General features: G+C 33.6%; 4 protein-coding genes across 4 annotated transcripts; 1 reads left to right on the forward strand and 3 right to left on the reverse strand.

Annotated features, from left to right (window-relative positions):
- Positions 1-1,726: 1,726 nt before the first annotated feature.
- On the forward strand, positions 1,727-3,827 carry LOC132163307 (cationic peroxidase 1-like). Its single transcript, XM_059573547.1, has 4 exons — positions 1,727-1,965; positions 2,222-2,413; positions 3,097-3,262; positions 3,359-3,827. The coding sequence occupies exons 1-4, from the start codon at positions 1,750-1,752 to the stop codon at positions 3,742-3,744; spliced, it is 960 nt and encodes a 319-aa protein (XP_059429530.1). The 5' UTR covers positions 1,727-1,749; the 3' UTR covers positions 3,745-3,827.
- A 5,724-nt stretch (positions 3,828-9,551) lies between these two features.
- On the reverse strand, positions 9,552-10,806 carry LOC132164282 (peroxidase RIP1-like). The gene is made up of 3 exons (XM_059574768.1): positions 10,594-10,806; positions 10,194-10,388; positions 9,552-10,112 (listed from the first exon to the last, which is right to left on the reverse strand). The coding sequence occupies exons 1-3, from the start codon at positions 10,804-10,806 to the stop codon at positions 9,552-9,554; spliced, it is 969 nt and encodes a 322-aa protein (XP_059430751.1).
- Positions 10,807-16,921: 6,115 nt separating this feature from the next.
- LOC132164284 (peroxidase RIP1-like) lies at positions 16,922-18,254 on the reverse strand. Its single transcript, XM_059574770.1, has 3 exons — positions 18,042-18,254; positions 17,567-17,761; positions 16,922-17,482 (listed from the first exon to the last, which is right to left on the reverse strand). The coding sequence occupies exons 1-3, from the start codon at positions 18,252-18,254 to the stop codon at positions 16,922-16,924; spliced, it is 969 nt and encodes a 322-aa protein (XP_059430753.1).
- A 3,053-nt stretch (positions 18,255-21,307) lies between these two features.
- On the reverse strand, positions 21,308-22,974 carry LOC132164324 (biogenesis of lysosome-related organelles complex 1 subunit 1). Its single transcript, XM_059574817.1, has 3 exons — positions 22,632-22,974; positions 22,331-22,536; positions 21,308-21,715 (listed from the first exon to the last, which is right to left on the reverse strand). The coding sequence occupies exons 1-3, from the start codon at positions 22,765-22,767 to the stop codon at positions 21,626-21,628; spliced, it is 432 nt and encodes a 143-aa protein (XP_059430800.1). The 5' UTR covers positions 22,768-22,974; the 3' UTR covers positions 21,308-21,625.
- Between the last annotated feature and the right edge of the window lie 2,593 nt (positions 22,975-25,567).

The following is a 25,567-nucleotide window of genomic DNA, read 5'->3' on the forward strand; positions in this document are numbered from 1 at the left end:
TCCATGAGTAGAAAATGCATATATACTCTTTCTCTCTCTCTCTCTTTCTCAAGGCTTAATAATTTTGGCCAAATTTAGGTTTTTTTTTTAATTTTTTTAATTTTTTAATTATTGATTAAGAGTATTTACGTCTTTAAACGACATTACAAATTTTTTTGGTAATTTCGTACTAATTAAAAATTTGAGTGAACATGTTACATTTGGTGCAGCATTGAAAAGTTAAGGAAAAGTTTGCTATGAGTCCCATCAGAAGGACATCAGACGGTTGAAGAACTCAGATGTTATCTTTAATTGTTTGACCTAAGATAAGGCTGAAATGTCAAATACGCAGCTCTCAAAGGGAGAAAATTTCCTCCACTAACCCATTCTAGCAACTGTAATATGAATCTTTCAGACTTTGTCTCCGTTTACTTTGCAGAGATTATTATTTGTTTATTAGTACCCTTTTGAAGCTGCCAACTCCTACGAGTAGTTGAAGGTTCTAAAGTTTGGGGGATTAGCAGAAAATAACTTCCAGATCAAGACCACTGCAAAGGTTCAATTAAAGCAGTAAAATGGGTATTTGCCCTAATTAGGTTTGGTTGACTAATTAGATTCCTACGCCAAATGTGTTCACATGCTATTAATTCAACTACAACAAAGTTTGTCAAAAGTAGCAGCTTCTGGCCCTTGGCTTTTCCACTTTTAGTTAATTCCCTAATTAATTATACAACCGGCCACCAGCCGTTGGCCGGCACAATTTTGGTGGTTTATTTTTTGTCTTGCAGTAAGTGACCTGTCGTCCAGTCTGACCGTCCAAAAATCTGTAATACAGATCGATATAATGAAAGAGTTATGTTCAAAGAGATATTTTCTACAATGTTGAAGTTACATCGATATATAATAGTCAGATCCCATGTGCATGGTAAGAGTTACATGTGGAAGAACCATGACAGAAATTAGTCTCCCATGCATTGTCCCAAAATAAGGGCCAAGTGACCTTGTGCAATTAGAATAATATCCTAGATAGTCTTAAATTTTTTAACACTTTTTCTTAAAACTGGGTTGGGGGTTGGAACCAGTCTATTAAACGTACTGACATCGATCTATCTTCAATGCATATAATTCTCACATGCATTTTTAAACTAACATCTATTAATCCTTTCAAAATGCATTCGTAAATCTAGAAACTTTGTCCGGCCTCAAAAGCTGATCCAATAAGGCCTAAAACCAAGCATTAATGATGTTAGGAAGCCGTTTGCCACATTGAGGTGGGTTAGGAACTTAGATAATCTTTAACATGATTTAATTTTGACAAAGACGGGATTTGAGCTCACCTATTAGAGTATATCATGTTAAATCACCAGTTATCTCAAAAGCTTAAGTTTATAAGAAGAGATGAATTTAATCACTTAATTATTATTTTTTAACACTCCCTCTCACATGTGAGTTCAAACTCTTTTTTAATAGGTGAGGTCCAACACGTGAAATATTTAATTTAAATGAAAGGTAATTTGACAGAGTCAAGATTTAATCCCAGAACTTTTAACTCTTATTACTATCAAGTCACGAAGATAGTTTCATCAATTTCGGTGGATGCGTACGTAGGACACCCTTCTTCCCATTTTCCAATTTTTTAAAGAACCTTTGACCTAGACAGTCCAAGTTTTCGTCTATATATACATGCAGTTTCATCTATTATTCTCAACCAAAGACCAAAGACAATATCTCACAAGCTCTACTTCTTTGTCGTCTTATCTTCTTTGAAATATGGCATTTCACAGCTCACACTCAAACATACTCTGCTTCTCTGCATTTTTGCTTCTGTTTGGAGCAGCCTTTGCGCAATTATCTTCAGATTACTACTCCTCAACGTGCCCAAAAGCCCTATCTACTATTAAAACTGCAGTGCAGAATGCAGTTGCCAAGGAGCATCGCATGGGGGCCTCTTTGCTTCGTCTCCATTTCCACGATTGCTTTGTCAATGCATGTTTTCTCCTCTCTCTCTCTCTCTCTCTTTCTCTCTCTCTCTTGCACCATGCATGTGGTCATGAAGTTATTTATAAATGCCTGCAGATATATATATACAACCTAAGATTAACCACACACATTATCCCATGATGTTTTATATGATAAACAAACATACATGCAGGTACAATTTTAAGGATAGAAGTGTAGAGATATCAATATCATGATTTGTTTTTCAGTCAATTATTGATGGATTTGGTTGTGGCTTAAACAGGGATGTGATGCATCTGTGTTATTAAATGACACTTCCAGCCTCACTGGAGAGAAGACAGCTGCCCCAAACGTAGGTTCATTGCGGGGGTTTGATGTAATTGACACCATCAAGTCTCAAATGGAGACTCTCTGCCCTGGAGTTGTTTCTTGTGCAGATATCCTAGCCGTTGCAGCTCGCGACTCTGTTGTTGTAGTAAGTACAATTCTTAAAAATATTAATTAAACCATTAAAATTCTCACTTTTTATTTACTTAATTAAGTTTTGGGAAACTTCACTTTAAACCCCTTAACAACTACGTGTTTTGAAAAGACTCCCTAAATTTCAAAAACTCTGGATTTAACTTCTTGAACTTTTAATTTGATTCAATTGACTCATTTCCATCATATTTTAAACGTTAAAAGTGATAAAATGATGTTTATACCCTTGATTTTTTTATAAAATTTTAAATTTACCCTTAATTTCAAATTAAAATAATTTTAAAAAAAATGAAAACCGAAGGGTAATTTGGTCTTTTTAGGCATTTCCGTTAGAAATTAACAGCTAAAACTAATGGAGGGGGTAAATTGATTGAAATTGAAAGTTCACAAGTGTAAATTGGGAGTTTTTGAATTTTGAGGGGTCTTCTCAAAACATGCGGTAATTCAGAGATTTAAAGTAAAATTTTTCCTGAAATTTTCGTAATAAATATTAATTTAAAAAGGTCTTAAAGAAAACGTTATGAATTCGGACATTTTTTCTACGAGCGGATTCACTAGGAAGCCAGTGTTTATAAATCAATGAACACTAACAAAAGTCATCACATATATATTTTTCGTTTTTACTAATCATGTAGTAATTAATCTCTTTGTTTTTGCTGGTACTGTCTCTTTCACAAGTTGGGCGGCCCTTCATGGTCAGCTCTGTTAGGCAGAAGAGACTCGACCACAGCAAGTTTTACAGCAGCAAATAGCGACCTACCATCTCCAACAATGGACCTTAAGGACCTTTTAGCTAGCTTCTCGAACAAAGGATTTACAGAAAAAGAAGCCGTAGCCCTCTCAGGTAAACCAAAATAAAACATAATTAATAATATTATTATAATTAGCATTACTTTAATTATTATTTTTCTGAATTATGCACAAATATATATACATATAGGAGGTCATTCAATAGGGCAAGCCAGGTGTGTGGTGTTTCGGGACCGAATCTATAACGAGACGAACATAAATACAACATTTGCAACATCATTAAAATCAAACTGTCCAAGCACTGGAGGTGATGAAAACCTTGCTCCCCTTGATGCGAGTACCAATGTAATCTTTGACAATGGTTATTTCAAGGACTTGGTGAATAAAAAGGGCCTCCTCCATTCCGACCAACAGCTCTTCAATGGCGGCTCCACGGACTCTCAGGTCACCACCTACAGCACCAACTCTTCAGCTTTCGCTTCTGATTTTGCCAGCGCCATGCTCAAAATGGGCAACCTTAGCCCTCTCACAGGAACCAGTGGCCAAATTCGTACTGATTGCAAGAAAATTAATTGAACCTTAATTATTAGAATATATCTATATATATATATATATATAGTAGTATTTCAATTCCTGTGTTTTGTGAAAGTAGATTTAAGAAATGGGGTTTGCCCAAGATGATCATGAATATAATATAAAGTTGTACGTTTGTGGTTTACAGTATTTGAATTTACAGAGCAAATAAAAAATAATACAAAGTCTCTATTATCTCTTTCTCTAGTGTCATCTTTATCTTGAGTTTGAATTTGATTGAGAGTTTGTCGTAATTGAGCTATCTTCAACATTCTGTTTATGTAAAACATCATCTTGAACAGCAGATTCTCGACATTCTCGGATTATCTACAAACCAGTAGAGGTGGAGGTTCATAGGCTAACCAATTTGATAATTGTGTAGCTTCCTTTTATGCTCTATGCACCCTATTAGGGGTGGGTATCGGTTTGGTCGATGTTGGTAGGGGCATTTTCGTCTTCCGATTTGTAAAAGTCGGTTAAGTTTATTAATTAACCAACTTCATACCCACGAGGAATAATTTTGACTTTTTCGATTAATTGGTTAGTCGGTTAATAGGTGATCGGTTACATCAATTAATTGTAGGTTACAAATTTTTATGTTAAGACTTGTCAATTTTTTTATAACTACAAAATTAGTAAAGAATATGTTTTATAAATGAAAAGAAAAAGTAAATTCGTGGAACATTGACCAAAATGACAACAACAAATCAGCTAGACAAGCACAATAAGAAAAGTTTCCAAATAAAATTCAAAATTCACTTGAAAAATCGGCTAAGTCGTTTAATTGTTGGTTAACCGATAAAAAAAATTTCTACTGCCTACTGAACCGAACTGATATCGAAATAGTTTTTTTATTCTACCTACTGACCGCCGAAAGCCGGTTGTCGATCGGTGACGGCCCCTACACCCTATAAGGATTTGTTGAGAATGGGCTGTGTTGGGCCTGTTAACAGAATATTAGAGAAGCCCTTTTTTAAGGAATTTAAATTTGTAATACTCAAAGACCCAATTTCCCATGCAGAAACCTGAGATTTTTTTTTTTTTTTTTGACGTGTCCGCACAAGAAGGTGAGGGAGATTCGAACTAGTAACCTCCACTTTATTAGACGTAGTTCCAGCCGATTGATTTACCTCTTGAAAACTTGAAATCTGAGATTTAATTTTAGCTTATAGGAGAGGAGGTGTTTAAACTTTAAAGGAAGATAAGAGTTGAATCTCCCATGATGTAGCCCATAAGCCCAATGGACCCAATAAAATGGTCCATGGGTTTGTGACTTTGTCTCTTTCAACTTATAAATACAAATTTCCAGATCATTTTCATTAATTAAGCTCATGAGTTTAAGTGATCATATCCTATTCGCAAACGCAGAGTTGGAGTTCATCATGAGTGCTGAAGAAAGAAAAGGGTAACATGTTCTGCCGATAAACCTTCTTATATATATACAATATGCATGACCATGTGGATGGATTATGACAAGATAAGCTTCTTTGTGAATCAACGTGCATTGACATTCTTAATAAAAGCTTCTTTGTGGATCAACGTGCATTGAAATTCTTAATAAATAATTCATTCTGAAAATTGCAAAAGAAATTAATTCGGTGTGCTGTAACACGTACATGAATGGGCAGCACAAAGTCAGAGTCAAATAATTGCAAGCAATGCAAATATATATGGCATAAACTTCTATGGCTACCAATAATAGTTTTGGTGCCAAAGGACTTGGGTTTTTTTTTTTTTTTTATAAATATATAGAAACTTGTTCTGAAATTTGTTGTAGTGTCACGCTATATGCGGCACAAACTCAGATGTCAAACAACAAGAGTCAATGCAATCTCATTAATTTCTGGATACCATTATTATTATTTAATTCCATTCCACATAACAATTACCTCAAGAGTCTTTATATGCTAATGGAAACTTTAGTTCTACACTTAATTATTTAATAATTTTTCTAAAATTTTCAACGACTGAATTCTTTTACTTAAAATAGGAATTGTAGATTATTGGAGATAAAGTTGCTCTAACATGATGATTAATTACTATTTTTTCTAAATATAAACTAATAAGAAAGATTTAATTTAATAATTTAACTATCATTAGTGCTGAGTTAAACCTATTGATTTCTAACACGGTCGGGGATAAGATAATAGGCGACGACATATGTACAGCAGGACTAGCTTCAGTACTTTAGCCTTTGAGACATTACTTATTAAGTCGAAGGTCTATAAACCGAATGATCGGCTTATAAGGTGGGTGTTCGGCAGATTGAGATTGGGGCAATACCTAGGATATTGTGCCACACCACATGTGCAATATTATCTCTAATATCGTTGTTCATTTAAAATGAATAGTAGTCTAGATTTTGCTATTTCAGTCAACAATCTTAATAAGTACTCTCTTTTCACCAATTGTAGTCATCGATCCTCACGAGCACCAGCAACTTATTTGGCTACTTAGGAGTGATTGAACTATCTTGTAGTCAAAATGAATAATTCGAACATGCATCCTAAAGGCCAATTTGGGGGTGGCCGAACCATCTCTTTGAAAATTGTTAACTATCCCTAAATTTTTATTAGGATGAAGACTATTCTTTTTTTTATATAAACTCAATAAGCATAGCTTAATTAAGCCACAAATTATGTCATATTTTCTTCCCTATATATGTTAAGACATCTTATACTTGAGATGTCATGCACGTGCAATTAGCAAATTTTTTTTAGGAGTAATTATCTTTTGTCCCCATAAACTACAGCGCTTTGGCACTTTTTCCTCATGAATTACTAACTATGATACCTGACCTCATCAAACTATCATTTTATAACAAAAAGCCTCATTCTGTCAGTCAAAGGGGTTAAAATTGACGGTCAACAGTAATGTGCAAGTCATGTGCCATTTTAATTTTTTTTATTCCACTTTTGCCCTCATTTTAAATTGTTTACATGTGTTAGATTAGGATTTAGGAGGGTATAAGCGTCATTTTCTCGGTATGAAGTGAGGGCAAAAGTGGAAGAAATTTTTTTTAAAATGGCACATGACTTGCATATGACCGTTGACCGTCAATTTTAACTCATTTGACTGACGGAAGTGGGCTTTTTGTCATAAGATGGTAGTTTAATTAGGTCAGGTGTCATAGTTGGTAGTTCATGGAAGAAAAGTGCCAAGGCGCTATAGTTCATGGGGGCAAAAGGTAATTACCAATTTTTTTTTTAGTAATGTTATTTATATAATTGGCGTACAACATGATAATGTGTCAATAAAAATCAGTCTAAATTGACTTACCTAAAATAAAAAACTTTAAAATTGTATAGGTTTTGAAACTCATATATGATATATTCCAACACTTAAACCATATATGATATATTCCAACATTTGCAACAAGAGAGAAAGTCATCACCTCCATGTGAAACTTAAACTTGAGTGATCGACTGAGTCGTTGTTTCAAGTTTCAATCAATTATAATAAAGTTTCACTAATATAATATACAAATATTCATTAAGTTATTATACTAAAATTATAAAAGCTTTATTTGAACTATTCTCCTTTAAAACCCAAATTATATTGAGCCGCCCCTGGCCTCCTGTCTAAACACTCACCAAATACCACTGCATGCTCGATCAATTAGGATTATTCAAAAGGACTTCGTGCCCAAGGAAGGAAGGTTGCACTAACTTTTGCTTTTGTTTTGTGCTTCTTAATGTCAACTTTCAAAAACAAACTATATATGGACCGGTGATGCCTAAACATATCAAATGGATCAAGAAACACGTTTTCAGTATCACCCACACCACATGTACATAATTAAACTCATATTAAAGATATTTTTGGGTTTCAAAACGTAGTTAAATATTTGGTAAAATCGCATGTTAACCTTTAAAATGGTACTTATTAGCTACGTATGCTCATCTCAGACATAGAAAACCCTATTCTCATTAGTAAAAAAGTTTTAGCTTTCTCCGTTAATGGTCACCTTAAGAGAGGATCAAGGAAATGAAGGCTTAATTAGCTGCTAATTAATAACATTTTAGCGGCACACCAGATCGATTCAACAAAATCAATGCATGAAATGACTTTAGCAGATATTTCTAAACTCTGCAAATTATAATATAATTATATGTTTATTTTTTAATTTTCTGATGTATTTATTATAGAGTTATAACATATTAGTTACGCCATTTGCAGCTTTTGATATTATTTTAGTTAATTGAAATGACGATTCTTAATAGAGAAAGCTGATCTTGTTTTATTCATCGAAAACAAAAAAGCTAATCTTGTTTATGTAATTAAACATTGAGTAATTAATTCACGCAATACAAATCGTTTTTTTTTTTCTTTCTTTTTATTAATTTTTTTTTTTTTTTTTCTGGATGAATAAGAAACACATTTCCTATTGCTTAATTTCTCAGTAATCCTGGAATTAAGCAATTATTTTAGTTAATACTGAGAAATTAAGCAATAGGAAATGTGTTTACTGGTCGGAAGAGTAGAAGCAACAACAATAAAATTAAATTAAGCAATAGAAATTAAGCAAACACGTTTTTACTGGTCGGAAGAGTAGAAGCAACAACAATAAAATTAAATTAAAAATAAATAAATGAATAAAGCTCAATATATAACTTTCCTGATTCAATATTTCATTATCAAAATGTCTTCATTTTCTTTTAGTTACATCAGCACTCTTTTAAATAGTGAATTAAAGCTTATAAGAAATAATTCTAGCAATTTAAAGATGGAAAATTAAGGGATATAATTAGGAAACTCAATGCTAATTATAAGAAAACCAAAATCATTAACTCTAAATTGGCAAGAAATTTGAATGCAAAAGTCTGAATGAAAATTGAGTTACGATTCTTGCGTGCCTCTTGGGGAATTAATCCTTTCTTATTTATACTTCCATTATCAAAGACGGGATGAAAATCTGTTCAAACCGCATTTTCTGGATCGTTTCGATTCATATTTATCATTTCCTATTTATACTCTCATTTGATTCAGCAAAGTCCCAAGGGCATTTCAGTTTGGACAACAAATGATAAAGCTATTGTCTACTTAAGTGATCAACAACAGGATCATTGAGCTGTTAAAATCATTCGATATTCCAAAAAAATTAAGTTGATAAGAAATAGTAAATTTAGTCATTTAATTAATATTCTAACATTTCTCTTCACCTGTGAGCTCTCTTCAATAAATGGAGTTGATCATGAATACATTGAATATTAACTAAATGAGAAATTCCAATACCATGTTAACAGATAAAAAATAATGATTTTAATCATTCAATTAAACACAAAATACCCAGTAATGTTTTAAGAGAAAAATTTATAATTGCGCGTATACCTACATGTTTCATTCTCCCTTTGATTGATTTTGCATTTTTGGTGATTAAAAAAAAAAAAAAAAATCATCTTTTAGCTTCTTTTTTATTTCATTTGAAATTGAGATGAACCGTTTTGTAATTCAGATTAGATTTTACAATACTTACCAAGCGTGACAATGTAGGCAATATATACAAAATTAGATTTCGTTAAACGCCTTGTAAAAAAAAATTATAAGCACCGTTCATAAACCATAAAACCTCACTGAAAGTAGAATCACAATAAATAGAACTATAGTAGAATCACACTTTTGCTCTTTCATTAACACTGAATAAGTAGAGCAAATCACAACAATATGCAGCAGCTAGCTCCAACCACATCGAAAACACATTTGACCGGTTAACATCACATCTTCATATAGGAGTTAACCAAACCAAAGAGACACGAAAATGTTGAACAACAAACTTCCAGGTTAATTTCCTTTTATGGAAAGGAAGATTTCTAGTTGATTCTCCTGCAATTCAACCTAACCTCTCCTTCAGTACCAGTGAGAGGCTTGATGTTACCCATCTTGATCATGGAAACACCAAAGTCTTTGGCGAAAGCAACGCCGTCGTTACTGTATTGGCGCACCAGCATATCACTTGCACTCCCATCACCCTTGAAAAGCTGCTGGTCGGAATGGAGGAGACCCTTTGATTCCAGCAAGGATTTGAAGTAAACTGTATCAAATCTCGTCGGAGTCGCATCAAAAGGCTGCGTGTTGTTATCTCCTCCAGTCAAAGGGCACTCTTGCTTCAGGGAGGCTGCAAAGCCGGGGTTAATATTGGTATCGTTATAGATCCTTGCCCGGAAGGCGATGCACCGGGCGAGTCCGATTGTGTGGCCGCCGGAGAGGACAACAAGGTCTTTCAAGTTGAGTCCATGAGATTGGAAGTTAGAGAGAAGTTGAGTGAGGTTGAAAAACGGGGGAGGAAGATCGTTATTTGCGTCAGTCTTGCTTGCATTTTTTGCATCTTTTCTGCCTAACAAAACTTTGTAGCAATAGGAAGGACCTCCCAACTAAAATACAAATTAACAAAAAAAATTAGTAAGAATATTTCAATTAGGAAGTAAATAAGTGGAAGATTGATTGGCACTCACAATATCGACAGAGTCACGAGCAGCAACAGCCAAGATATCTGCACAAGAGACCACACTGCGACCGCAAACTTTGTTGACAGCAGTTTTTATTTCATCAACCACATCGAAACCCCTGAGTGAGTTGAAATTTGGTAAGGCCGTCTTCTCTCCGGTGAAGTTGGCGGTGTCATCCAGCAGAATTGATCCATCACAACCCTGTGAACATTCCATGTGACCATGCATGCATGAGCATATTAGAACTTATAATTTAGGGTAAAGAGATGACAAGAAGGAAGTGAGACTCAGAGAGAGTTAAGGTGGTTCGGCTTATATTCTATGTCCGCACATGGTTACAAATCTTTTTTACTTTAACGTTAACAACGATAAAGTTAATTTATCATTTGTAATTAATGAAACTTACATTGACAAAGCAGTCGTGGAAATGCAGGCGTAGGAGTGATGCGCCGATGCGTGGCTCACGAATAATAGCACTCTTGACAACTACTTTGATGGCGGGGAGTGCCTCAGGGCAAACTTCGTCATAGAAATTGTAGGTGAGTGCCGCACATGTAGGGCTCACAATAACAGCAAAAGCAACTATAAAACACACTACAAACGACTGGAAAGCAGCCATGATTACCGTAGCTCGATCACGTTTCTAAACCAAAACTGCTCTGCTAACAAAGCTGGGAGCTTTGAGTTTATATAGACGACTAGTCTTGCACCATTTAGTTTGCCGTTCCCATCATTTTTGACAATATTTTAGTTGATATGATAATTCTTATACAGGAAAAGATCAAAAGTTTGATTTTTGATTATATATTTTAGTCGAAGGGAGAAATACTATAACTTGCTCGTAAAGGCCGGCATGATCCGTGCAGTTTGTATATATGTATATTTTTACAGGAAATCATGGGATTAATTTACATTCAATATCATTGACCCAGTAAAATCATTTTTATCTTTTATTCATTTCCGGATTAATAAGAAAGAGCCCTACTCTTAATAATTTCTTCGGGGCTAGTGGCCATGTAAACCCAGAGCTGAATGATTGCATGCTTTGAGAGCAAGATATGCAGAAATTAATTAATAAGGTTTTAGAATTGGTTTAATGGGGTGATTAGTGATTAGTAAATCGAGATTTTGTGTTTCTGAACTAAGTCAGATGTGATGGTTACTGCGATTAGTTTTTAGGATTATTGTTAAGCAATCCTTATCGATATACTTAAAAGTCAATATTAATATTGTGACAGCTTGTAATGTAATCAATTAAGTTGCAGAAGTTCGGTAGGAACCATGGCCAATCCAGATAATCACTTGGAGGTCAACTCAATTGTATATTTCCATTGTCATCACCCATACGCTCGCATGTCTATTAGCCCTATCGCTTGCCCTAGCTATGCTTTTTTCCGCACATGGCTGTCATTGGGTTAGCAATTTCGACACAACTCAACACTAAAGTTAAAATGTCGTTTAATAAAATAGGGTCGGGTTAGGTTGGTTTATATATTTTTATACCTATGCATGTTTTGACACGACCTGAACTCTCACGTGATATAATGGTTATTTTAAGGACTTGGTGAATAAAAAGGGCCCCTCCATTCCGACCAACAGCTCTCCAGCATTATCTACTAATAACCAATTTGATTTTGTAGCTTCTTCCTTTTATGCTCTATGCACCCTATAGAGATTTGTTGAGAATAGGCTGAGTTGGGCCGGTTAACAGATTAGAGAAGCCCTTTGTTAAAGAACTTAAATCTGTAACACTTAAAGACCCAATTTCCCATATTGAAATCTGAGATTTGATTTCAGCCTATAGGAGAGGAGGGGTTTAAACTTGAAACTTGAAACTTCTATCTCCCATGGTGCAGCCCTTAGGCCCAATAGGCCTACAATGGACCCAATAAAATGGTCCATGGCTTTGTGACTTTGTCTCTTTCAACTTATAAATACAAATTTCCAGATCATTTTCAACCTTATTAATTAAGCTCATGAGTTTAAGTGATCATATCCTATTCCCAAACGCGGAGTTGGAGTTCATCATGAGTGCCGAAGAAAAGGGTAACATGTTCTGCAGATAAACCTTCTTATATATATACAATATGAATGACCATGTGGATGGTTTATGACAAGATAAGCTTCTTTGTGAATCAACGTGCATTGACATTCTTAATAAAAGCTTCTTTGTGGATCAACGTGCATTGAAATTCTTAATAAATTATTCATTCTGAAAATTGCAAAAGAAATTAATTTGGTGTGCTGTAACACGTACATGAATGGGCAGCACAAAGTCAGAGTCAAATAATTGCAGGCTATATATATAGCATAAACTTCTATGGCTACCAATAATTGTTTTGGTGCCAAAGGACTAGGTTTTTTTTTTTTTTTTTTTTTTTTTATAAATATATAGAAACTTGTTCTGAAATTTGTTGTAGTGTCACGCTATATGCAGCACAAACTCAGATGTCAAACAACTATAGTCAATGCAATCTCATTAATTTCTGGCTACCATCATTATTATTTTATTCCAATTACCTTAACAGTCTTTATATGCTAATGGAAACTTTAGTTCTACACTTAATTATTTAATAATTTTTCTAAAATTTTCAACGACTGAATTCTTTTACTTAAAATAGGAGTTGTAGATTATTGGAGATAAATTAAGTTGCTCTCTAATATGATGATAAATTACTATTTTTTCTAAATATAGACTAACAAGAAAGATTTAATTTAATTAACTATTATTGGTGCAGAGTGGAACCTATTGATTTCTAACATGGTCGGGGATAAGATAAATAGGCGAGGACATATGTACAGCAGGACCAGCTTCAGTACTTTAGCCTTTGAGACATTACTTATTAAGTCAAAGGTCTATAAACCGAATGGTCAGCTTATAAGGTGGGTGTTCGGCAGATTGAGATTGGGGCAATACCTAGGATATTGCACCACACCACATGTGCAATATTATCTCTAATATCCTTGTTCATTTAAAATGAATAGTCTAGATTTTGCTATTTCAGTCAACAATCTTAGTAAGTACTCTCTTTTCACCAATTGTAGTCATCGATCCTCACAAGCTTCACTGATAGTGGCCGGCAACTTATTTGGCTGCTTAGGGGTGATTGAATTACCTGGTAGTCAAACTGAATAATTCAAACATGCACCCTAAAGGCCAATTTGGGGTTGGCCAAACCATCTCCTTGGAAGTGATCAACTTCCCCTAAATTTTTACTAGGATGAAGACTATTTTTATTTTATTTTATATAAACTCAATAATTAAGGATAGCTTAAGCCACAAATTATATCATATTTTCTTCAGTTTGAAATATGAAAATAAGTCAAAGTTGAGTTTTCTCTTTTTTAACCTACATTACTATAGGAAGAGTTGTTGATCTTGTGCTATTTGGTTTTTCAATCTACCATACCTATGCTACATCAGTGACTGGCACTCCCCTATATATGTTAAGACATCTTATACTTGAGATGTCATGCACGTGCAATTAGGAAATCTTTTTGAGTAATGCTATTTAACATGCTGTTATGTGATTGTCGTACGACATGATAATGTGTCCATGAAAATCAGCCAAATTGAATTCCCTAAAATAAAAAACTTTAAAATTGTATAGGTTTTGAAACTCATATAATGTCACCTGATGTGAAACTTAAACCATATATTATATACGCTTAAACCATATATGATATATTCCAACATTTGCAAGAAGAGAGGAAGTCATCACCTCCATGTGAAACTTAAACTTGAGTGACTGAGTCGTCGTTGTTTCAAGTTTCAATCAATTCTAATCAAGTTTCACTATATAGCTAATATAATATACAAAGTCATTAAGTTATTATACTAAAATTATAAAAGCTTTATTTGAACTATTCTCCTTTAAAACCCAAATTATATTGAGCCGCCCCCCTCCTGTCCATATGGCCCATGTTACCCTAAACACTCACCAAATACCACTGCATGCTCGATCAATTAGGATTATTCAAAAGGACTTCGTGCCCAAGGAAGGAAGGAATGTTGCACTAACTTTTGCTTTGTTTTGTGCTTCTTAATTAATGTCAACTTTCAAAAACAAACTATATATGGTGATGTCTAAACATATCTAATGGATCAAGAAACCCGTTTTCAGGAACACCCACATATACATAATTAAACTTATATTAAAGATATGTTTGGGTTTAAAAACATTGCTAAGTATTTAGTAAAATCGCATTTTAACCTTTTAAATGGTACGTATTAGTTACGCTCATCTCAACATACAAAACCCTATTCTCATTAGTAAAAAAGTTTTAGCTTTCTCCATTAACGGTCACCTTAAGAGAGGATCAAGGAAATGAAGGCTTAATTAGCTGCTAATTAATAACATTTTAGCGGCACACCAGATCGATTCAACAAAATCAATGAAATGACTTTAGCAGATATTTCTAAACTCTGCAAATTATAATATAATTATATGCTTATTTTTTTAATTTTCTGACGTGTTTATTATAGAGTTATAACATATTAGTTACGCCATTAGCAGCTTTTGATATTATTTTAGTTTGAAATGACGATTCTTAATAGAGAAAGCTGATCTTGTTTTATTCATCGAAAACAAAAAAGCTAATCTTGTTTATGTATAGAGTACTGATTATATATTTTAGTTATTACGGGCTGCGTGCATTTTTGTATCATTCTTATTAATTCTATCGGGAGAATAGAGCTAGAGGGGGATTAAACATTGAGTTATTGACGCAATACAAATCATTTTTTTAATTATTTTATTTTATTTTTTCCGGATGAATAAGAAACACATTTCCTATTACTTAATTTCTCAGTAATCCAATTCCAGGATATATGGTCAAACACGTTTTTGCTGGTCGGCGGGCGTAGCAGATAGGGTGATAAGAAAGAATAATGTTAAGTATCATCTTTTTATCTTTTTTTTATCCTTCTAAAGCTGATGTGGCTTTTAAAATCACAATTAAATTTTAGATGAATCATACTTGAATTTTGATCTAATGGTGATTTTGAAAGTCACGTCAGCTTTAAGATAATTTTAGGAGGATAAAAATATAGTACCTAGCATTAGTCGATAAGAAAAGAGTAGAAGCAACAACAATACAACTAAATTAAAAATAAATAAATAAATAAATAAAGCTCAATATATAACTTTCCTGATTCAATATTTCATTATCAAAATGTCTTCATTTTCTTTTCGTTACATCAGCACTCTTTTAAATAGTAAATTAAGCTTATAAGAAATAATGCTAGCAATTTAAAGATGGGAAATTAAGGGATATAATTAGGAAACTCAACGCTAATTATAAGAAAACCAAAATCATTAACTCTAAATTGGCACGAAATTTGAAAGCAAAAGCCTGAATGAAAATTAAGTTACGATTCTTGCCTCTTGGGGAATTAATCCTTTCTTATTTATACTTCTATTATCAAAGACAGGATGAAAATCTGCTCAAACTGCGCTTTCTGGATCGTTTCGATTCATATTTATCATTTCCTATTTACACTCTCATTTGATTCAACAAGGTCCCAAGGGCATCGATCTCAGTCTGGAAAACAAATGATAAAGCTACTGTCTACATATGTGATCAACAAGAAGATCATTGAAATGTTAAATCATTCGTTATTTCAAAAAAGAAAATTAAGTTGATAAGAAATAATAAATTTAGTCATTTAATTAATATTCTAACACTTCTCTTCACCTGTGAGCTTCTCCTTAATAAATGGAGCTGATGATGATCAATGCATTGAATATTTAACTAAATAGGAAATTCCAATGCCATGTTAGCAGATAAGAAATAATGAATTTAATCATTCAATTAAACACAAAATACCCAATAATGTTTTAAGAGCAAAATTTATAACTGCGTGCATACCTACACGTCCCATTCACCCTTTGATTGATCTTGCATTTTTGGTGATTAAAAATAATAATAATTATCATTTAGGGGAAAATACAGTTTACCCCCCTAAAGTTTTAGGGGTTTTTCAATTTTAACCCAAAAGTTCAAAAATTGGCAATCTACCTCCCTGAAGTTTCAAAAATTGGCAATTTAAACTTTTTGTTAAAAATTTCCGTTAAATTGGACGGAAATTTTTTTTGAAAAGCCCGAGGGTAATGATGTAATTTCATAGATTTCTGTCCATTTAGACGGAAAAATTAAACGAAGGGTTTAAATTGCCAATTTTTGAAACTTCAGGGGGGTAGATTGCCAATTTTTGAACTTTGGGGTTAAAATTGAAAAACTCCTAAAACTTCAGGGGGTAAACTGCATTTTTTCTTATCTTTTAACTTCTTTTTTATTTCTTTTGAAATTGAGATGAACCATTTGATAATTCAAATTATATTTTACAACATTTACTATGTACATAGTATATATCATAGTGCCAAACGTGACAATGTAGACAATATATACACAATTAGATTCCGTTAAAAGCCTCGTAAAATATAATTAGAAGTGCCGTTCATAAACTATAAAACCTCACGTACAGAAAGTAGAATCACAATAAATATTATTGTTTCATTATTTTTTTCAATACATAACAAGATATATAGAGTAGAATCACACTTTTGCTCTCTCATTAACACTGAATAAGTAGAGTAAATCACAACAATATGCAGCAGCTCCAACCATAGAGAAAAAAAAAAAAAAAACATTTGACCGGTTAACATCACATCTTCATGTAGGAGTTAACCAAACAAATCCTGTTTTCCTTTTATGGAAATTAAGGAAGATTTCTAGTTGATTCTCCTGCAATTCAACCTAACCTCTCCTTCAGTACCAGTGAGAGGCTTGATGTTACCCATCTTGATCATGGAAACACCAAAGTCTTTGGCGAAAGCAACGCGGTCGTTACTGTAGTGGCGCACCAGCTTATCACTTGCACTCCCATCACCCTTGAAAAGCTGCTGATCGGAATGGAGGAGACCCTTTGATTTCAGCAAGGATTTGAAGTAAACTGTATCAAATCTGGTCGGAGTTGCATCAAGTGGCTGCGTGTTGTTGTCTCCTCCAGTTAAAGGGCACTCTTGCTTCAGGGAGGCTGCAAAGCCCGGGTTAATATTGGTATCGTTATAGATCCTTGCCCGGAAGGCGATGCACCGGGAGAGTCCAATTGTGTGGCCGCCGGAGAGGACAACAAGGTCTTTCAAGTTGAGTCCATGAGATTGGAAGTTAGAGAGAAGTTGAGTGAGGTTGAAAAACGGGGGAGGAAGATCGTTATTTGCGTCAGTCTTGCTTGCATTTTTTGCATCTTTTCTGCCTAACAAAACTTTATAGCGATAGGAAGGACCGCCCAACTAAAATACAAATTAACAAAAAAAAACATTAGTAAGAATATTTCAATTAGGAAGTAAATAAGTGGAAGTTTGATTGACACTCACAATATCAACAGAGTCACGAGCAGCAACAGCCAAAATATCTGCACAAGAGACCACACTACGACGGCAAACTTTGTTGACAGCAGTTTTTATTTCATCAACCACGTCGAAACCCCTGAGTGAGTTGAAATTTGGTAAGGCCGTCTTCTCTCCGGTGAAATTGGCGGTGTCATCCAGCAGAATTGATCCATCACAACCCTGTGAACATTTCATGTCACCATGCATGCATGTGCATATTAGAACTTATAATTTATTGAAGAGAGAAGACAACAAGGAAGTGAGACTCAGAGATAGTTAAGGTGGTTTGGCTTATGTTCTATGTCCATATATCATAGCCTTTTTTTAATTACATATTTTTCTTATATTTTTGATTGTGTACAATACTCTATTTATAGAAAATGAGTGTAAACGTTACAAATCTCTTCTATTTTTACAGTAACAACAATAAAATTAATTTATCATTTGTAATGAAACTTACATTGACAAAGCAGTCGTGGAAATGCAGGCGTAGGAGTGATGCGCCCATGCGTGGCTCACGAACAATAGCACTCTTCACAACTGCTTTGATGGTGGGGAGTGCCTTAGGGCAAACTTTGTCGTAGAAATTGTAGGTGAGTGCCGCACATGTAGGGCTCACAATAACAGCAAAAGCAACTATAAAACACACTACAAACGACTGGAAAGCAGCCATGATTACTGTAGCTCGATCACGTTTCTAAACCAAAACTGCTCTGCTAACAAAGCTGGGAGCTTTGAGTTTATATAGACGACTAGTCTTGCACCATTTAGTTTGCCGTTCCCATCATTTTTGACAATATTTTAGTTGATATGATAATTCTTATACAGGAAAGGATCGAAAGTTTGATTTTTGATTATATATTTTAGTCGAAGGGAGAATTACTATAACTTGCTCGTAAAGGCCGGCATGATCAGTGCAGTTTGTATATATATATATATTTTTACAGGAAATCATGGGATTAATTAACATTCAATATCATTGACCCAGTAAAATCATTTTTATCTTTTATTCATTTCCGGATTAATAAGAAAGAACCCTACTCTTAATAATTTCTTCGATCCTAAGGCTAGTGGCCATGTGAACCCAGAGCTGAATGCATGCTTTGAGAGCAAGTTATGCAGAAATTAATAATATGGTTTTAGAATTGGTTTAATGGGGTAATTAGTGATTAGTAAATCGAGATTTTGTGTTTCTGAACTAAGTCAGATGGGATGGTTACTGCGATTAGTTTTTAGGATTATTGTTAAGCAATGCTTATCAATATAATGTAATCAAGTTGCAGAAGTTTGGTAGGAACCATGGCCAATCCAGATAATCACTCGGAGGTCAACTCAATTGTATATTCCCATTGTCATCACCCATACGCTCGCATGTCTACTAGTCCTATCGCTTGCCCTAGCTGTGCTTTTTTCCTTGGGATCGAGTAATGCGCACATGGTTGCCCTTGGGCTAGCAATTTTGATACAACTCAACACTAAAGTTAAAATGTCGACTCATTTAATAAAATAGGGTCGGGTTAGGTTTATTTATAAATTTTTATACCCATGCATGTTTCGAAAAGACCTGAACTTGCACGTGACATAATAGCATGCAATTTTTTACGTCTTACACATATGCATCGACACAACTCGAACCCAATACGTAAATACAAATTGTGATCACCTGTAGATATATACAAACTAGCAATGCCAAATAGATGTCATATTTATGTTGCTTTTGTATCTTATTATGATTTTAAAAGTCACATTAATTTAAAAAATAAAAGAAAAATATAAAAATTAAAATCATTACTCATATACATGAACCTCGATCGGGGGCTTGAAGTGTATTAGGAGATATAGTTGTATTTAATATGCATGGTAGCCTTGTTAGGGACAGTTGTGAATAATACTCAAACGAAGAATTAATTAATCCCTCGAACAAGAATATGCTGGCGCGCTCATCCTACGCGCTGGATCTTTTAAAAATCGGATTCCAATTTTGACTTAATTTGTTTGCGTTCAGCCAAAGCCAACCATTTTTTACGCTAAAAAGGACATTTTAAAAATAAAAAATTACCAAAAAATAAAAAAATTATATTTTTAACTCACAATTATTTTAGATTTATCCCAACCAATCATTGATTTAATTTAATTTTTTTTTTTAAAAAAAAAGGACTAATTAAGGTTTAAGGAGTTGCTTGGAAATTTTAAGGTTAGAAAGTATGGTAGCATTACTCTTTTAAAATCCCATTTTCATTAACTGTATTTTATAATTACTATTAAAAAAATAAAAAAATAAAAAGGCTTGAAACTGCTAAATCAAACGAATGCTTTAAAATAAAAAAGATATGGAAAAGAATATGACCATAAAGAAAAGATTGAAAAGACGATACATTCTGTCTAATAGAAACAAAATACGAGGCCTGCTTTTGTAGAGGTGTTGGAGGCCCTGTAAGCCCATCCCTTTTATTCATCAATAGGGCCCGGTCGGTCACTTTTCCGTACGTGCCAGGAGGTAGGATCGATTCGGGTGGAAGTCATGTTTAAGCCTCTCTGCAACTGCAATCTGGTTGTTCTTGACAAATTCTTTTTTGGTTTTTTGGTTGATTATATTGTACCAAATGCTTAACAGGGAAAAGGATATTCCATTGAAATTCGAGGCCAGGGAGATTGGGAGATCATTCACCATTCCATTCTTCGTTAAGAAAATTTTCCTTTAATTTTGTCAAAAAAATCGAAAGCTATATAAAATGGGAAATGTTAGGTGTTCATTTAGTGTTTTTCTAGTATTCTCTCAATTGTAATGTGGCTTTTAAAATTACAGTTGAATTTGAGATTATCATTATTGACTTTTAATTTATTAGTAATTTTAAAAGTCATATCACAGTTGAGATGACAAAAAACTAAAAAAATACCTGATATTTTTCATATAAAATTATTAATAATTTGAGTAAACCAACTAAAATATTATGGGGCGGCCCAAAGCGGCCGCCCTGCTCCGAAATGAAAACGGGTGACATGTAAAAAACCAGTTGGTTTCCATCCATGAGGCTTCGGCTTCCCGTCATCAATTTGGGCAGAAACTATAGGACCGACAAAAACAGAAGCAGAAAAGCTAGAAAGAAGTCATACTCTAAGTACTCTTTGAGTCAATGAAGAAGAGCAACATGTGTTAAACAGACAGGGTGCCAACTTCACGTGCAAAGACCAATTTCAAGCTCTATCAATTGAACTTGCCATCAAGAAAGGGCAAGTGGAGAAAAACTTCCCACCTACTCTGACGCAACTCCTCTTAATGAACCTTAAAGATATCCATGGTCACGAGTGACCTTGACGTGTTTAAATCGTGCCACAAATATAAGATTATATAAGTCAATTTAACATTTTTTATTTAATTAATCAGACAAAATTTTTTAACTCTTATCCACTAATTTTATGTTAAGTTCGCTGGTTGTGTCAAAAATTGTTAACTTTAAATGTAATGTGTCAAATTTAGGTCATATCGAGACATCGGTATCAATCCTAACCCGACCCATTTAATTAAACGAATCAGAACCCTAAACTCTTGTTAACTAATTTTATGTTAAATTCATACTAAGTTTGTGAGTCCTCCTAAAAATTGAGAGCCCTATTCATATAATGTCTTTGTTAACTTAGTATTTCTACTAGTGCAGTGGGGCAGCTTATCTTCAAGAAGCTAAAGATTATATAACTTTCTCTTCAAAAACTTGCAGTCACCACGAGTGAAGGCAGAAAGCCACATGGGCTTTGGAGTGTTTACTTGTTAGAGGAGATAATTCAAGTAAGAAATAGAGTAATGCACAAGGGCTTTGAGCCAGAATGGGTAATATCATCCACAAAACAGCAAAATCTGTGTTCATATATTAACCCCAATCAAGCAGCTACAGAACATGTGATTTTTCTGAAGCAGGGGATTTAAGATTAAAAGGCTCTACTAAATTGGCCGGCTGAGTGCAGAATTAGATTGACTACAAAGTTATAGAACATACAAAAAGAAAAGGGGCTGCTTTCACAAATTAGAAATAACTTTGGTGTGTTATATCATGCTTGGTGAATATTGTGGATTGCAGCGTTGATGCTTTTGCAATCAAACTCCATGGTCTTCATCCAATTCTCAAAGTCTCCAATTTCCTATCACACAATCAAACCCACCACCAATAATCAATATAAACACATAAAGAAACAACCTACTAACACAACCATCATCAGAAAAATCCACATTAAACTTCTTAAAATCTTAATCCTTATATCTTTTAATTTAACATTTTTTTTTTTTTTAATAAATATCGTGCTACAACTTTTATTACACCGCCTCACATTTATTATTGAGGACCCACATTTTAATAATTGACGAGATAAATATCATGCAAACTGTCCCATCAAATTATAAATATGTTAACTATTAATATATAGACTCTCACGGTGTCCGTGACCATTCACATTTTAGTAACCGACCTAATAGTTTGTAGGAATGAGACTTATTCCGCTTCCTTCAATCTCTTTTTAATCAACATTTTTTTAAAAATAAAATTCTTAATTTATTATTAAAATTCTTAAAATTCCTTTATCTAAATTATTTAATGAAATAATACCAAATTAGAGATCTATTCTACTCCATTGAAAAATAAATAAATAAATAAAGTGAAGCATGTAATCCAAAAATAGGAATAAAAACATATTTAATTATAGAAAAACTAATATTGCAAAAAGCCAAAAAAAAGAAAACAAGGTGATACCGAATCGGACCTTGACAGCGGTGTTGATAGCATGAGTCGCGGCTAGCCATTGATCGGTCTGCTTCATGAACCGGGCGATCGTCACCGCTAACGATCGAATCTCGAGCTCGATCCGCTTCTCGTTGATGAAGGCCTCTTGAACTCCACCGTTCACAGTGTCCACCAACAGATCCGAAACCCGCCTCGCGTTTCGAATCGCTTCCTTCTTCGCTCTCTCTGTCCCAATTAGATCACAAAAATAAATAAATAAATTGCAATTCGGGTAAACTTGTAAACCCTATCCAATCACAGCTTTTGATTTAGGGGCTGACCGGTGTGGTCGCGGAGTCTGAGAGAGGTGTGGTGATGGTCGTGGACTAATTGGAGCAGAGAAGCTTCTAGGCCTCCTGGGTCTGCGTGTGGTGTCTCGGAGGAGGCACGCGCCAGTGGAAGTTGGGGTGTATACATCCCCACTGCAACCGATTAACGCTTCTTTTGCTTCGTCAATAAAACGCTGAAATATATTTTCATGGAATGGAGAACACTGGTTTTCTTGGGCAGCGGAAGAACCAGCGAGGAAGGGAAGGGTAATTGAGATTGCTTTTCTTCTTTCGCTATTACCGTGTAAGAGACGGCTAAGATTGGGTTTCAGATGATGGAAGGTTGTGATTCAAAGCTCAACAAATTAGAAAGTAAATGGGTGACGCCTGGAACTCACAGATTTAGGCCGGTTTGGAGTTTCATTTTAATAAGTGCGATTTTAAAACACAATTTTTAAAATCGCAATTTTTAAAATCGCACAGGCATTTGGTAAAACATATTAAAAAATATTTTTTTTAACTAATTGAGTGTTTGGATAACATTAGCATATAATTACGGTTTCATGACCAAATTACCAATAAGGACATTTCTTTATAACAGTAAAATAACTAACATTGTCTATAAACCTCCATTTTTAACACCTATGCAAACAAAAGTATGACTTATAATTTGACATTAACTTTGAGTTTTCTACTTAGGCAATTATATATTGTTATATTACTTGTTTCTATATGCTTTTTTGTTTTTATATTTTTTTTTTCTTGAAACATATTCCAAACAGACATATAATAAAAAATAGAAGAACAATCCATCAAATTAATACTATGATGGATTGCAGATCATTATGCATACACGGTAATCTAAATAAATTTTTTTTTAAAAAAAAAAAAAAAATCACAACTTTACTCTGTAAAAATGGTCAAAGAACATAAACGCATATATAAAAAGGCACAGTAATCATACATACCACATAAAATAACACCGAATATCAAACAGTGGAAAGTTTTACAAAAACAAAGGAGTTATATGGAGATAAAGAAAATATTAAGGTGAGATTATTATCTGGTAGAGGGGTGAATAGATGGACAACAGCAACGTACACTGCTACAGAGCGGAGAAAGGATGAACGAGACAGAGAGGATGAAGAAAAAAAAAAAAAAAGAGAAAATAAGGGTTTTAATATATTTTAGGTAGGTATTCTTGGTATTTTTTTTCATTCTTGCTCAAAAAAATGTAACTATTGCGCCAAATATCTTTTTAATAGAAATCGTTATTTTGTTTTAAATTCGCACTTTTTCAAATAAGCACCCTCTAATAAGCTTATAGAAATCGCAGATTTTTTTGCGATTTTAAAATCGCAATCCCAAACACCATAAAATTGCAATTTAATTTAAAATCGCAGATTATTTTTTTTAAAACGCACTCTCAAATGCACCCTTAAACTCTTTTTTTTTTTTTTTTTTTTCTTCTTTTTCTTATAAGGATAAATATATTTTTGGCATTTTTAATTTTACTCCATAAACCTAAAAGTGTGACACTTAATAAATCCAACTACCATTTTATTGTAATACATAAGTTAATGTTAACCGTCACTTCGTCAGTTTGGATGAAAAAAATCATATCCGATCAAATTCTTTTTAAATTACCCTCGTTCTGACTAGTAAAAAACTAATTTTACCCTATATAATTATTTGCTAATAAAAAAATACTAAAAAAAAATTTGAAATAGTTCAGCCACTACACCCTCACCCACACTAGGGGTCACCTCTAGTGGGTTGGCTTAGGGATGGCTGCAATCCACTCCAAAACCGCACAGGCCACCCTCTAGTCCCTAACCACTAGAGGGTGGCCCCGCCACCATTTTGGTTTTACGTTTATGTTATTTTTATTTTTTTTCATTTTTTAAAGCATCTTTTTTATTATTATTATTAATAATTAATTAATTAATTATTCTTACATGATATATTGTTAACAGAGAAACCTATTTAAAACAAAAGGAAATTCATAAAACAATTAAAAATTAAAAAAAAAAAAAAAAAAAAACTAAAGATTAAATTCGATTTTTGTCCCTTTAAGTTATCTCATTGTGTCATTGTGTCACTAGAAAGAAAGAAAAATAAAAGATGTTAGTGCCTTAGTTGGAGAACAAGACAAGTCCATATGACCATTTAAGACCATATTCGTACAATAATGCAACACTAGGGGGGTGTTTGTTCAGCACTGTTTATTTTACAGGACACTGTTCATAGATAAAAAAATAATAATAATAATAATAATAATAATTAGTATGGAAAAATGAAAAAGTGGTATTGGGAAGTAAAAAATTTTGTTTTGTAGTGATTTTTTTATTTGAATAGTAATAAAAAGTAAATAATTAGATATAAAAAGTGAGTGATTTGATATAAAAGTAATAATATTTTTTTGGGAAAAAAATAAAGTGAATAGTGTGATGGATGTGGGGGAATGTGAGGGAGTTTAACAAACACCCCTTAGAAGTCGTTGAATGGGGACCGACTCAGTGACCTCTCTATGCCTAAACCAGTATCTCTTTCAATCAAACTATGCACTATTTTCTTCTTCATAAATTATATAAAGAATATGCATTTTTCCATATGCCACTGCCCACTGCAATCTGCATGATGGAAGAACAGTTTAACAACTCTCTTCTATGAATTGGGTTTGGTACTTGAAAGACTAGGATTAGCATCTCTTGAAAAAATTTACCCAAATTTTAAGAAATTCCGAGAGAGAGAGAGAGAGAGAGAGAAAATGTATCTCTAGTCTCGAGGTGTCTAGACAAGTATATGTCCGGTATTTTGGATTTTTCGACGACCTATCGGGACACATTATGAACTAGCTAGAGTCCCCTCTCTCATTTTCTGTGTGAATTTTTAAAATTCGGACAAATATTTTCAAAGAATCCCATTCCTAATGAGCCACGATGGTG

This window comes from Corylus avellana, chromosome ca10 (assembly GCF_901000735.1).
Source record: "Corylus avellana chromosome ca10, CavTom2PMs-1.0".
Lineage (NCBI taxonomy): Eukaryota > Viridiplantae > Streptophyta > Magnoliopsida > Fagales > Betulaceae > Corylus > Corylus avellana.

Excerpts from the sequence above, each read along its gene's own strand:
- LOC132164324 (XM_059574817.1), bottom strand. The coding sequence starts at position 22,767 with ATGTATACACCCCAACTTCCACTGGCGCGTGCCTCCTCCGAGACACCA. Across the intron at positions 22,537-22,631 it reads CAGACTCCGCGACCACACCG|AGAGAGCGAAGAAGGAAGCG; the intron begins GTCAGCCCCTAA and ends TAATTGGGACAG. Across the intron at positions 21,716-22,330 it reads CTATCAACACCGCTGTCAAG|GAAATTGGAGACTTTGAGAA; the intron begins GTCCGATTCGGT and ends ATTGTGTGATAG.
- LOC132164282 (XM_059574768.1), bottom strand. The coding sequence starts at position 10,806 with ATGGCTGCTTTCCAGTCGTTTGTAGTGTGTTTTATAGTTGCTTTTGCT. Across the intron at positions 10,389-10,593 it reads TCCACGACTGCTTTGTCAAT|GGTTGTGATGGATCAATTCT; the intron begins GTAAGTTTCATT and ends GAATGTTCACAG. Across the intron at positions 10,113-10,193 it reads CTCGTGACTCTGTCGATATT|TTGGGAGGTCCTTCCTATTG; the intron begins GTGAGTGCCAAT and ends TTTGTATTTTAG.
- LOC132164284 (XM_059574770.1), bottom strand. The coding sequence starts at position 18,254 with ATGGCTGCTTTCCAGTCGTTTGTAGTGTGTTTTATAGTTGCTTTTGCT. Across the intron at positions 17,762-18,041 it reads TCCACGACTGCTTTGTCAAT|GGTTGTGATGGATCAATTCT; the intron begins GTAAGTTTCATT and ends AAATGTTCACAG. Across the intron at positions 17,483-17,566 it reads CTCGTGACTCTGTTGATATT|TTGGGCGGTCCTTCCTATCG; the intron begins GTGAGTGTCAAT and ends TTTGTATTTTAG.
- LOC132163307 (XM_059573547.1), top strand. The coding sequence starts at position 1,750 with ATGGCATTTCACAGCTCACACTCAAACATACTCTGCTTCTCTGCATTT. Across the intron at positions 1,966-2,221 it reads TCCACGATTGCTTTGTCAAT|GGATGTGATGCATCTGTGTT; the intron begins GCATGTTTTCTC and ends TGGCTTAAACAG. Across the intron at positions 2,414-3,096 it reads CTCGCGACTCTGTTGTTGTA|TTGGGCGGCCCTTCATGGTC; the intron begins GTAAGTACAATT and ends CTCTTTCACAAG.